At 47.4% G+C, this 14,035-nt stretch overlaps 1 protein-coding gene across 2 annotated transcripts in view; it reads left to right on the forward strand.

Annotated features, from left to right (window-relative positions):
• TSPAN2 (tetraspanin 2) overlaps nt 1-14,035 on the forward strand; it is a 43,811-nt gene that overhangs the window by 22,656 nt on the left and 7,120 nt on the right. For both annotated transcript variants that reach the window (XM_008515127.2, XM_070608136.1), the window contains 4 exons: nt 6,156-6,253; nt 7,592-7,666; nt 8,941-9,039; nt 10,241-10,312. In XM_008515127.2, coding sequence (XP_008513349.1) covers nt 6,156-6,253; nt 7,592-7,666; nt 8,941-9,039; nt 10,241-10,312 — 344 coding nt within the window. The remainder of the gene's footprint in view (nt 1-6,155; nt 6,254-7,591; nt 7,667-8,940; nt 9,040-10,240; nt 10,313-14,035) is intronic.

The raw sequence follows: 14,035 nt of genomic DNA on the forward strand, positions 1-14,035 counted from the left end.
TCCTCCAGCACACCTCCCCTCTCCAAGTCAGCACTGAAGTGGCTAGTGGTGAAGATGCTGATGGTCAGTGCTTGAAGTCCAAAGAAGTAGGTTATCGTAGAATCTTGGGACTAAGCAGAATAAGGAAACTGAGGACCAGAGGGTGAAGCAATGCAGGACCGGCAGGCAGCTTTGGTTTCCCAGCTCTTCACGATGGGGCCCGCAACCCGGGTCTGCCAACACCAGGCCTATGCTCGTCTGTTTCCTGTGCTGTCTCTCTGGATACTGGCAACAAGAAAAAGTCCATGTGAAGTCAGGGACCTTTACTCCACTTCAAATATTTCTTTTTTTTTTTTTTTTAAAGATTTTATTTTTTTCCTTTTTCTCCCCAAAGCCCCCCAGTACATAGTTGTATATTCTTCGTTGTGGGTCCTTCTAGTTGTGGCATGTGGGACGCTGCCTCAGCGTGGTTTGATGAGCAGTGCCATGTCCGCACCCAGGATTCGAACCAACAAAACACTGGGCTGCCTGCAGCGGAGCGCGAACTTAACCACTCGGCCACGAGGCCAGCCCCTCAAATATTTCTTATAATATAAATAGAGCAATATACATGTTCATAGAAATTTATATTTCTTTCCTTGATAAATAATTTTCCAAATAGAAAAGATATCTGCTCTCTAGTGATAAAACGAGGAGAAAAATACTCCAGGATACCATTTATGGACTTGTATTGCATACTCATAGGACTTTAAAAAGGAAGCAGGCCCAGTTTTGGGAAAATCTCACTGCATGTCACAGGGTACCATTCACTGATCTGGGTGTTTTCTTTTCAGAGTAGGTTCCCGAGCAACCAGCCCATTAAACTCTTATCATCTCTTTGTAAAAGAGTGTTGGTGAATAGGCTTGGCACATTCCAGTGGCTCTGAGAGGACCTCAGGAAGACATCTGCTCCAGCCCCCTGCCCCTGGACAGATGACTGCCACACTTTGTAGCAGAAATCTTTCCATCCTTTGGAGGATGCTTTCCTTTCTGGGATCTTTGGTTCTTCCTCCTCGGTGGTGGAGAGAGGATTCCTTTCTGTGATAAAGATCTGGACATGACTTCACAGCCCGGGGACAGGGTGGAGAGGATCCAGCGTGAGGGGAGTGGAAATGAGGACAGGGAGCGACTGCTGCTGCCACCTCTTCTCAAGGACCCCTGAGTCCAGGCCAAGGCCTGGAGGCCGATCAGGGTGTGTGTGTCCACTGGTTGCTAATGTGGAGAAAGGAGAGCTTGGCAAGAGTGGAGCTGGCGTGAGAAAGGCTCGAGTAACTTGGTGCTTCCTAGACCCTCGCCACTTTCACCTTCAGTGAACTCTTGGGAGAAGCCCCCAGCGTTTTCCAAATTCCACCAGCCTGCCTTTCTGACTTCCTGTTAGTGTCTGTCTCTGGGGCTGCCTCTAGAAGGGCAGACACTACAGGGGTCTTCTTTGCAGGAGCGCTGAGTAGGGAGCCATCCCCTCAGCCTTTGGACGGCCGGACAGACGCCATGTGCCTGAGCACATGAGGTCATGTCTGTGAGCAGAGGACGTGAGCAGGTTTTCTCCGTGAAGGGGTTGCCCACACAAACAGCAGCCACATGGCCACCAGGATCCCAGGCTGACCGTAACTGTCACTCCCTGTTGAATTCTGAGTTGCGGAGCCTGGCTTTGATTGGGGCGAGATGTGATGTGTAAGGAAAGCGTTCCAGTGCTGAACGTTGAGGGGCCGGCTTGCCTTTTTCAAAAATCTGACTCACTCTGGTAATATTTTTTTACTGCTTGGTTTTCATTTGGTTTTCAGCTACCTGAGAATCATGGTGGCTGCAGAACGGAGATGTGCTTTGGCTTACATTGTTGAGACAATTTCTCCAAAGCGTTTTTACAAGAAGTTAAAACAGATAATTACTTCCATATTGCAGATAACAAAACTGAGGAATAAGAGGATTTACCTAAAGCCAGAGGTGGCAGGCCTGGATTTCTGACTCCCAGCCCTGACTTTCAAAGGAAAACCTAGAAATCATCAATGATAGACCCCTCAAGCACTTTTCACAAGACAGAAGAAAAAGAACGCTTCTGCTGTTTATAAATTGCAAAATTAGCGGATTTCTAGCTAAGAGAGTCACCGTTCTTCTCAGTTCCCACTGAAAGTGCAGCATAGGGCTTTGCGTGTGCACTTTGGGGTAGCCCCCCTGGGTTCAGTTCCAGTTTTGCCCCTTACTAGCTGTGCCATCCCAGGTAAATTACCTGATTTCTCTGTCTCGGATTCCTCAGCTGTGAAATAGGAATACTCGTTCCACATAGCTCATAGAGTTGATGTGACTAGGAGATGACAACATACAGATGTGCTTAAGTACAGTACCTGTTGTGTAACGAGCCCTCTGTAAATAGTAGCTGTAGTTAATACTGTAACCAGGGCATGCTGGGGGAGGAGTCAGCCTGCGAGAGGCATGAGTATTTGGGAGAATCCAAGAGGGGAAGACAAGGGAGTGGTTCAGAGGCCACAGTCAGAAGGAGAGGACAGTTGTTAGCGTTGAGGCTTCTCAGGGGGCGGGTTCCTGAGACGATGCTGCACACAGCAGGCTGAGCCATCAGGAAGTGGCAGTTGCTGCTGTTAGTGCTGAGTGACCCCATGACTGATACATGTTAGGCTCTTAGAACAGCGTTCAATAGCTGACAGCTGTTGTTATTTAGCAAGAACCAAGTCCTAACCTTCCCCATAAACTGAGTCCCATCCAACATCCTAGATGTAAATATAATTATGTGCATCGAGAGCAAGCTGAGAGGGAGGGAGAATGGCACAGAGGCAGAGAAAAATATTCTTAGATGAAAAATGGTCATTAGCTGGGTATGTAAAACCATCTGCTGCCAAAAAGCCACTGAAATTGATGAGCATGCCATTATCCAGTCTCTACAAGGAGGAGCCATTTTGAAATGAGTTGATGCAGACAAGGCTTTTAGGAGGTCACTGTCTCCATTCTGAGTTAACTAAATGATGCTTCTAGCCTAAAAAGAACAATCTGAAGCCTAAGAAACAAGTGATGGAATTGTCAGGGAATTGGCAGTAGCATGTCACCTAGAGATCACTGGCATCAAAAGACCCAGCTATTCATGATAAAAATGTAATTTCAAAGTGTTTTCTCTTTTTTAAATCAAGGGAAATAGGACTCAGAAAGCATGGGGGGATCTGGGAAATAGGTCATGCACTTGTCAGACAGGCTGTTGTGGGAGAGAGAGGGCTCTACAGAAACCTTGGAATTAAAATGTGACTACCAGTTAATTTATTCATTCCACAACTATTTTTTGAGGGTCAGATCAGAAAAAGGATACAGTATCCTTGGAAGCCACAGGTGGCCTTATGTTGTGCAGAGTACAACCACCAGATTTGGGATTGGATTCAGCAGACCCAAGGAGTCACGTGGCCCACATGGACACAAAGAGGGGTCTGCTGGGGTGAAGCCTCAGGTGGTGGAGCTCCCAGGGCAGTTCCAGGGTGTTTTTGCTGTGAGCTCTGGGATTCTGATAGCCTAAGAATGGAATATTGTACAAATAAGCAAATTTTCTTGAGGGGTTTGTTATTTCTGAAGGGCAAGGATTGTTGCCCCAGGCACTTAGTGATCTTGTTCGCAGTGCAGAGCAGCTCAGTCCTCGGGCCCCTTGCCTCTGTCCACTGGCCCCCAGCCTCCTTAAGAGCACCCTTTTCTCCTACATTCCGGACTCTTAGGAGCCCTTTCTCAGGGCACGCATTCTGCTCTCATCTCCTGACTTTGGGAGAACCCAGCCCTGTGGTGGCTTCTCGGATGTTGGTTGAGATGCATTCCCACCATGCATCTCTAAGCAAGGATGGGCGAAGGCAGCCAGCCAGCCCAGAACTTCAGATTTGATTTGCTGTCTCTTTATCCGCTCATCCAACCAACTGGTCAAGAATTCTGTCTTGTGCTGGGCATATTCTAGGTCGGATGAATAAAGTTTGTTTGTGGACTTAACATCTACAGAGAAAGATATATGAGAACCTGCAAAGACACAAAATGGGAAAGAGCAGACCAGGTCAGTTCACGTGGCTGGAATGGAGGATGGATAAGGATGCAAGCGGGCCCAGACCCTGGGCTGTGACTCCAAGCAGAATCTGCGTCCTGCCTCATGTAGCAGGGGAGGCAATGAACGTCGTAAGTGGGAAATCAGTAGAATAAGGTGGTCACCCCATGAGGCGTTCTGTGAGGGAATTGAATAAGCTGTTGATGTTGGCCCTGTGGCCTGTTTCAGCGGGGCGGTCAAATAGGAGTGTGGGAGGGGATTCGGGGCGCCAAGCCTGTGTGTCCTGCCTGGAGCCATCCTGCCTTTCTGACCCTACTAGTAAAACAGAAATATAACACTTGCCTTATCTAATGAGGTTGTTTTGAGGAGCCAATGAGATGATGGAAATGAAAGAGCTTTGAAAAATAAAGAAATTTTTTAAAACAATAAGTTTTAGCAGTTTCAGCTGCTAAACAGTTTCACTGTTTCAGCAGTGGGGCCAACAATAGTGTTATTTTTTAATATGGCATCATTTCTCTCATTACCACATCCATTCTCCATGAACTTATTCTTTCAGAGAAAAGGGAAAGGGAGGAAGTGTCAGAGCTGGAACAGCAGGAAATAGAGAAGTACCTGCCTCAGGCCTGTAGAGCAGCAGGGCTTCCCCGGCCCTGAAAGGCCCTGAGAACGGCTGGGCCGTGCAGGAAGCCGCGCAGCCTGGCCTGTGGCTTTGTCTGTGTCAGGGAGCAGACAGATCTGCCCACAAACCACCCTCAGTGCCCCAGAGAGGCCCCGGAGGCACCCTGCAGACCAGGCTCAGGGTTTCCCCAGAGGTGGGACGCCTGCTCCCCACCCTCTGGGTAAATGGGAGTGGTTTCCAGGTGACTCATGTAAACAAAATGCAAAAAATAAAATAGAGGTGATCAGCATTATTTAAGCAAGTGCCAGGCCCGTATTATGTTCTAACTTATCTCACCATTAGAAAAGGAAATAAGAAAAGGCTTGGCTTTATTTCTCTTAGATCAAGAACATTTCAGCCCTTTTCTTCCTCTGTGAGAACAACTGTGCCTGTGGCTTGACTTGGGCAGTAAGTGAAATTATCACCTGGATTCAGGCTGCTCTCGTTGCTGGCGAGGCGGGATAGGGTGACAGCGCTGAGCTGGCTGTAGAGGCAGACAGGTATTTTTATCCCAGCTCTCTGATCTTGGGCACATTGCTTAACCTTTTGATGCCCATTTCCTCTGTCTGAAAAAGGGAGATAATAATGGTACCTGCTTCATGAAGATTAGATAAATAAATCTGTGCCAGGAGCTTAGAACAGTGCCTGGAGAAAATAAGCCCTTAATAAATGTGGCTCATGTTATATTAACAATAACATTATTTGCTGTATATTACCTTATCGCCTCCATTCATTGGCTGTTCTCTTGTAACACTTACTACCTCCTGTGTTTCCATTGTATAGGGTGTTGCCCCCTAAAGTTTATAATTCACACGAAACCTTATTGCCTTATGCTGAGTCCTCCATGCCTCTCCAAAGCCTTGCTCTCCTGTCCCACCCTCTCCCTGCTTCCCCATCTGTGCCTGGGCAGATAGATCATCAGCCACCTTTCTCTCCCAGACACTTTGTCCTCAAGGCCTCTCACAAGAGGGAGACAGCCATTAATTCCAGAGGGCCAGGGGAGGCCAGGGACCTCCTAGGAAGGCCTGGGTTTGTGCCCCAGTTCTGGCACTGGCTCCTGACCACCCCTGGACGCCATTTCATCAATTTCATGTGAAAGGTAGTAATACCCACTTTACAGAGGTGGCAGAAATCTGATAGCGTATGGAGAGGATGAAGCGCGTGAGCTGTGGGAACAGGACAGACGGGGTTTCCAGGCCTTGCTGGCCCTGTTAGGGAGAGCGTGTCCCTTCACCTCTGCAAGCACAGGCTTTCTTTGTTCGCTGGAGATACCAGCAGCCCCTACCTCTCAGGATCCTTGGGCAGGTTAAGTCAGGTGTATGAAGCGCGCAGCAAGCATTCAACAAGAAGTACCCGTTCTGTTATTAACACTGAATACTCTGCGTGGGACGCCTGGAGCCGCCCTGATGCTGGGCGGACAGCGCCTGCTCGCGGTGGTCAGCATCTCCTTGGCCCTCTTCCCCGCAGGGCTCTATGTGCTGGTTGGAGCAGGGGCCCTGATGATGGCCGTGGGCTTCTTCGGGTGCTGCGGAGCCACGCGGGAGTCGCAGTGTGTGCTCGGATCTGTAAGTGGGGAGTCGGGGGAGGGTACTGTCCTCAAGGGAGCCGGCTGTCCGGCCTCCAGCGCCAGCTCCTCCGCCGGCTGAGACCTTGGCACGCACATCCTCTCCCTGAGTCTCGGTTTCTCCATTTCTTGCATAAGAATAATATTACCTTTGTCCCTGCCTCATAGGGAACGTGAAAAAAGTGAGGTCATTAGTGTGAAGATGTTTTGAGAGGAAGTGCCTAATAATTCTTAGGAGCAATTATGATTGTTCTTTAAAAAATAATATTTCACAGTGAGTGAAGCAGCTAAAAACTTCCTATAGGCAGGGAAGTGCTATTATCTACAAGAACAGCATTGCTGTTTGAGATCCATAACTTAACTAAACACCCTTCTTGTGGTTTATTTTAACGAGCAACCTCTGTTTAAAAAAAAGAGAGAGAAAAGAAATAATTTCAGTTAACTGCTATACATCCAGTACCAGTGTGACCTAAGAGAAAGAAGGAGAAGGAAGAAGAGGGCCAGGAAGACAGAAAGTTTTTCTATTTCTCCATGAGGAGTCAGAAACAGCAATTTTATTAGGCAGCCTCTCGTTCCTTGTTGCAATCCTTGATTGTTTACCTGCGACCGCTTTGTCTGATTGCTTCTTCTGTTACATAAACTTTCTAACTCATTTCCTCAGCCCTCCATTCTTTCTCTCTTTCCCCTGTTGCTGAGCATCTCTCTCTTGTCTATCACTGACCTTAGTTTGATCAGACCAGACCCAAGAGAGTGAGACAGACATCTGTCCAGAAGGCCTCCCCTCACCTCTGCTACCCCCTCCTCAGAGAAGCCCTTCCAGGCCACACGGTCTCAAGTGCCACCTTCTCCAGGCCCAGGCCCCACCAGTCTTTCTCTCCCTCCTGGTCATATTCTCTGTCTGTCTAGAAACTTTTTTGTTTATCACGTTTTCATTAAGCACATAGGAGCCAGGCACTGTTTAGGTGGTGGGATTTCTGTGTCACTATCTGAACTTATCTTACTCACTTTTTGATTGCTTTACTCATTTGTCATATCTTTCCCTTTGTAAGATGAGGGCCATGATAGGAGAGACATTGAGATCTTTTCTTATTCACCACTGTCTACCCAGCGCCTAGGACAGTGCCTGGCACAGAGTAATGATCAATAAACCATTGCTGAATGGATTGATCAGTGGATAAATGAATGAATGAACTACAAGGAGACTGAGGGGCAAGTGCTTCCTACTAGATCAGTTCAAGTTAATTACCTTGCCTGATGTTTTTCAAATGGAACTAGAATCAGGCTAAATAAATTGAAAAGGTATTAAATTAATGAAGTTAATATTTTCTCTCCTCCATAGTTTTTCACCTGCCTACTGGTGATATTTGCTGCTGAAGTAACCACTGGAGTATTCGCTTTTATAGGCAAGGATGTAGTAAGTAAAAATTACTTACAGTTTCTTTCTATGGCAGCTAAAGTATTCTCTTTATGGCAAAGGATATGAGACTATTGATACCCATAATGATATTATAAAACCAAATAACGCCCCCAATTATCATTTACACAGAACTTTGTAACCCAGAAGTATTGTTAAGGAACTGAGCATATGTGTGTTTGAGTGTGCATGCATATACGTGCAGACATTTTTCTGAGGAGATAGTTCATAGCTTTCGTTAGATTTATAAAGGGGTCTATGATAAAAAAAAAAAAAAATCTCTACTTTAAGATTATCCCATTTGAAATGGGGTAGGGGTTTGACTGTAGACGTGAGAAAGAGGGATGGGAAGAACATGCATTCTCCTCTCTGGTTAGACTATCGTTTGTCCTCAGGGCTGGCCTGGGCAGAGACCACGTCGTCCTCAGAGACTGACGCTGACCTGCTGTGTGCTGCTGAAGCCAGTTTATTTCGATTTGTGCTCAAATTGTAGGTGTCCAGAATAGGTTATCAGGAGAACCCACAGAGGAAGTGGCCTTTTTAGAAGGTTAAAACACACTGAGTGAAAAGGAAAAGCAGGAAGAATGGAATCTTAAGTTTACTGCATTGCACGTAAATTCATGTATGGTCAATATTGTGTTTAAGAATTTATTATAGATTAAAAAAGTGATAAACATGTAGAAGAAGTAAAGATCACCTCCTTTGGAATTTTTCCAAAGTAGCTGGTTGTATTTGTAGGTCAGAGGGATTAGATCTTATGTCTTTTGAGATCTCTATGAATTTGGGGTCACACACCTTTATACTAGAAAAAGCATTCCCTAAGTCTTATATGCTATTTGAATGCTGAAGCAGTTTTCCTTGGCCATGCACGCCTTTTAAACCATGTCATGATGAGACTTGAGTACTTTTCACCAGTGGGGAACCAAGAATGCACAGATCCCTACCCTGGCTGTGCATCAGAATCCCCTGGGTGGGGCCCAGGAATCTGGGGTCCCCTTGGTGCTGGTGTCCGTTCATATTTGAGAAACTCCACCCTAAGAAATCTTTCTAGTCTCTGAAAATTGTTCTTGGTTAGTCTATCCTTCCATCTTCAAAAGTGTCTTAGAAACTCCAGAATCTGTCATCTGTTCCATATGCAGAATTATCTTAAAATACAGATAACGTATGGAAGGATGTATTCTTGAAGGTAGGGAAGAAGGGGTTTTCTTGATGAAAGGAGAGCATTGGAAACCTCCCCACTCACTGGCCTCGTGGTCTTCCTGCTATTGTTTCAGGCTATACGACACGTCCAGACCATGTATGAGGAGGCGTATAACGGTTACCTTAGAGACAGGGAGAAGGGGAACGGGACTCTCGTCACCTTCCACTCAACAGTGAGTAACCTTACTTCTTCCTTAACATCGCATCTTCTGAAGATTATGCGTGAGCCAGGTTCTCTCTAGTTACCTGGACTAAAAAATAGGAATAAATTCAGCAAAGCCAAGCAGCAGCACTGTATTTCAACCATCGGAGCCATGGTTTGCATTAGGTGTAGAAGCCAGAAGAGAAAGAGGCCTCACACAGAGTTTGCAAGAGGAAGTCAGGATATGTGCCCCAAAGAGACAAAAGAGCACACACAAGAACACTGAGAAAGCTGCCCAAATAAATATCAGGCTTCTCAAATGGCGGCACTGTGGTGGAACAGAAACAACCATGACCTTTCAGCCAGAAAAGCTCCTTTCTAGCTGCAGCTCTGCCGCTGAACAGCTTTGTGACCCTGAGCAAGTTCCTTGCCTCCCTGATACTCAGCTCCCTCATTTGTAAAATGAAGGGGCGCATGAGACGGACACCCCCTTTCTCCTGGCACGTCCTGTGCGAATGTGCTGTCAGTGCAGTGCTCAGAGCTACCCACAGTTACTCAAGGAAGGCTAGGAGGAGAGGGACCGGGCAAGATCGTCCTGTTTCTACGCCATCGTGATGTGCAGAAGTAGCTGCAGACTCCTGGGCCAGTGTTTTCAGGTAGCCAGTTCTTGTCTGTCACAGGAGTGTCCTGGAAGGTGCCCCGAGGACATTGAGCAGCACACAGGTTGCTTTGTCTTTGAAGGGCTAGCCCCAGGGCAGGACACCTGGGTGCTGGCCAGCCTTCAAGCCCTGGTCTTTTAGCCCCTGGGGTTTGCTGTGGCCACTTCTCTCCGTCCCAGACTGTCCCCAGTTAATGAGCCCTTCCTGAAGCTCAGAAAACTTTAGCTAGTGGGCCCGTTAAATTACTCTCAGGCTGCAAGAGTCTAAAGGGCCAACTCCTGTCTAAAAAACAGCAATTTATACAGACACTGTCAATTAGCATCTTGCATTGTTTGGGTTGCCTTGAGTCACTTCCTATCATAAAACAGACAACTGTAGAGAAGTCATTATCTTGTTTTGCTGGCATGATTATGTGACTCTTCACTCTCTTTCCAGAATGGTGGTTTGAGTTGCAGTGACGGGGCCTCGTAGCTGCTTGGTGTGTCTGCACCCCCAGTCCTTAGCAGTGGTGCTCAGACTTGTAGCTGCTGCTTCTCCCTCCTGTGTCCTAAAAGCTTTTTTCTGACTCTCTAGTTTCAGTGCTGTGGAAAAGAAAGCTCTGAACAAGTCCAGCCCACATGCCCAAAGGAGCTTCTAGGGCACAAGGTAGGTTTCTCTACCAGGGTTCCTCTCCTGCCTCTAGTAGAAGATGGTTCTTGCCCTCGGGGTGGTATGATTCTAGGAGGCCTTCTCGCAGTGGCTTCTGTGCCTCAGCTTTATTCTTTGGAAAATAAGCAAAGCGATGCTGAGTCCCAGTCTCCTGCTACCCTGGGGGATGATGCTGTGCTGGGTAGTGATGCAAATGCTATGGCACTAATTAAACTCACCAGGACCAGAGGTGTGCAAAACAACCCCCCAGACTGTTGCCCCACATCTGTCCATGGGAGTCACGGCACTGATAAATGCTTCATTTATTAAGTGCAGTGTGTCGGGCACTATGCCAGCTTCTGAAAACTCTAAGGACAAATACACACGATCCCTGCTTCAGTGGCCTCACACACCAGTCAGGGGAGACGGTTCTGTACCTGGTCTGTCTAGGAACACTGGAGACACCGTGGAGTTAGGAAAGCTTCACGGAGGATGGAATCCTTGAGCTGAGTTTTGACAAAGGAAGGTCATTCCAGGCCCAGAAAGCAGCCGGAACAGAGGCATGGCCGTATGAAACTCCAGGACTGCAGGAGAACAGGGCGTCAGAGGGATGGTGAGAGACGTTTTTGGAGAGGCAGGCAAAGGCATGATTTCACACCTGGAAGCTTGGAGAAGCCCTTGCTTTTAGCAGAGGCTTAACAGAATGAGTCTTGCATTGTAGAAAGAGTACTCAGGCGGCTGGTTGTGACAGGTGGACTAGAAGGCTGAGACTAATGGTGGGGAGGCCGCTTAGGTGACACTTGTGGCCACCCTGGTAAGAAAGGATGAGGGGCTACAGCAAGTCATAAACGGTGAGGAGTGGGAGGAAGTGATGATTCAGAGGTGATTGCGGGTGGAAGCAGCGGGCCCAGGCGACTTACTGGGTGTGGAGTGGGGAGTGAAAGAGAGGACGCTAAGACTTCACGCTTCTGCTTAAGCAGAGTGGGTGGGTAGGGGCTGCACTCACCAAGAGAGGTCAGTATAGGGAAAGGAGCAGATCTGGGGGCAGATGAAAGCTTCAGTTCGGGTCAGCTCTGCACTTTTGGAGCCTGTGGGACTGACAGGAAATCTGAGTTGAGGACACAGGTGTAGGAATCCCAGCATACTAGTTGTAGCTGAAGCTATCGGAGTGGATGGAAGACCCAGAGCAAATGTGTAGAATAAGGAAAGAGGTGGGCTGGACACACTGTCATGTAAGGGGTAAACTGGGGACAAGAAGCCAGAGCGAAACTGTGAAGGAGGAGGCAAGTCAGGGAGAGTCTGAAGACAGCCGCACCTGGGAGGCAAGGGAGGGGATGGTTTGTCCATAAAGTCAATGCTGGGAAGAGAACAAGGAAATGAAGGCTGGAAGTAATTTGTTGGATTTGGTGCTTAGAAGATCTTTAGTGACGTTTCCACGCAGTTTGAGTGAAGCAGTTGGGGAAAGCATAAGTACGATGTGGGAAAGGAGGGGGGGCGTGTGAGAATGTGGGGGCAGTGACAGTGAGACTTCTAGGCATTCATCTGTGAAGGAATGGATGAAATTTTACTTCCAGCCCCGGTCATGAATCACCCAGTGAATGCTTATTGAGTCCTTCTGAGTTGGATGAAATGACTAAGACACAGCCAGTGCCCTCAAAGTACTCACCATCTGGCTAGGGAGACATGCAAGAGAGCCATTACACCACATGGTAGCACATGAGTAGAGGCTGCACTAGAGGGAGCGTGGCAGACTCAGCCAGAGGCGTAGGATTTGAGGGCTCATGGGAGGCTCCCCTGACGTAATTCTTAGGATGAATTTTGAAGGATTCACAGGAGTTCAGTGAGCAAATGAGAGAGGAATGAGTATTCCAGGTAGAGGGGAAAGGGCAAAGGTGTGGAGGCAAGAAAATGTGGTTGTATCCAGGGAAGTGCCAGCAGCGGGGAGCAGCTGAAAGCCCCCACAAGTCAGAGATGAGTCCTTTGAAGAGGAGGGACCTGTTCGTGAAGGGTCTTGAATACACTTGCAAAGCCAAAAGTCTAGGCTTCGCACTCTATGCTTAGGAAACCATTGAAGGTGGAGTCTGAGGTGGGATCTGCGTTTCACTGAGCCCGCTGCAGTGCAGTGGGGAGGATTCACGGTAGACGAGTAACCTGGAGCCAAGGAGACCAGTTGGGAAGGCTACTGTTCTCATTGTCAGCCAGGAGATGTTAACTGGTGACAAGGTGGGCCAGGTGGCAGGAATACAGAGGAGAAGCCCACTCAGAAAGCATAATCTTCAGGACCCGGTGACCAGTTAGATCTGAGAGAAGAGGTAGGGTCTACTGGGTTTCTGGCTTCACTATCTGGATAGATGATGGTATCATTTATCAAGCTGAGGAATAGAGAAGAAGGAGCAAATTTTGGAGAAAAGAAAGTGAGTTAAATGTTTAACATGGTGATTTTGAGGAGCCAGTGAAACTTCCAAGGGGGACGTCTAGCAGGCAGTTAGAAAATCTGGTTTGTGGCTCAGGAAAGAGGTTTGGGCATCGGTACTTTATGGGAATCTTACAGCTGTAGATATGATTTGATCCATTAGGTTTGGAAGAAAAGAAGGTCTAGGACAGAACTCTGGGTAACAAAAACATTTAAGGATGGGCGGAGGAAGAGTTGCTAAATAAAAAAACTAGGAGAAGTAGCCAGACACACATGCAGGGAACCATGGGGGAGGAGGGAATGGCCACCAGGGCCACGTGCTGCCAGTGAGGTCAGTTCGACATTTATCCACTGCCTACCCTACACCAGGCACTGCAGATACAAAGATGCGTCGCAAGAAGGCCCTACTCTCAAGGAACTTGCAGTCTGATGGGAGAGGTGAACCCAGAAATGGATGAAGCGCAGCAGTGGAGGTTTGCACAGTGTGCCAGGTGCTATGAAAGCGCAGAGGGGCGCTGAGGTGAGGCCAGAGGCTGGAGAGATCGGGAAGGCTGACTGGAGTAGTGATGAATCAGCTAAATCTTCAAGCATGAGAAGTAACCCCGCCAGCAGTGGGAGGGAGAGGTAGAGGAGTCTTGCCTGCAGAGGGAACAGCGTAAGCAATGGCTCAGAAGCAGAAAACGTGATGGTTTGTTTCTTGGAAGAAGGTCCACAAAAATAAGTACTGAAAAGCTAACAGGACTGAGCTTTTAAAAAAGTGCCCGCTGACTTGGCACCAGGGACAGAGTGAGGACAGAGCGCGTGCTGCGTGAAACGAGACGTCAGGAGGGAAGGTGCCCTTTCAAGGAGTTAGGCTTTAGGAGAAGGAGTGGAAAAGAGAGTTCAGAAAAGACAAAATCCAAATTATTGTTAAACACATAAAAAGTGTAGGCAATTAATGGTAGTGTTAGAAAATAATAGCAAGTTAAAATCAAGAGATGCCATTGTTTCACCTATGAAACTGGCCAAGGTTTTTTTTCTTAATAATAATATGCAGTGTTGGCAAAAATGATGTGAAATGAGCATTTTCAGAGAAATTGGTACAAAATTTTTATAGGTGAGTATAACTACGCAAGAGTAGTGGGTTAAGTATGTTCATGCCCTTTGATCCAGAAAGTCCACTTCTCAAATTTATTTTATTTATTTATTTTTTTTTTTTGAGGAAGATTAGCTCTGAGCTAACTGCCGCCAATCCTCCTCTTTTTGCTGAGGAAGACTAGCCCTGAGCTAACATCCGTGCCCATCTTCCTCTACTTTATATGTGGGATGCCTGTCACAGCATGGCTTGT

The sequence above is a fragment of the Equus przewalskii genome, unplaced genomic scaffold (genome assembly GCF_037783145.1).
Source record: "Equus przewalskii isolate Varuska unplaced genomic scaffold, EquPr2 ChrUn-13, whole genome shotgun sequence".
Classification (NCBI taxonomy): domain Eukaryota; kingdom Metazoa; phylum Chordata; class Mammalia; order Perissodactyla; family Equidae; genus Equus; species Equus przewalskii.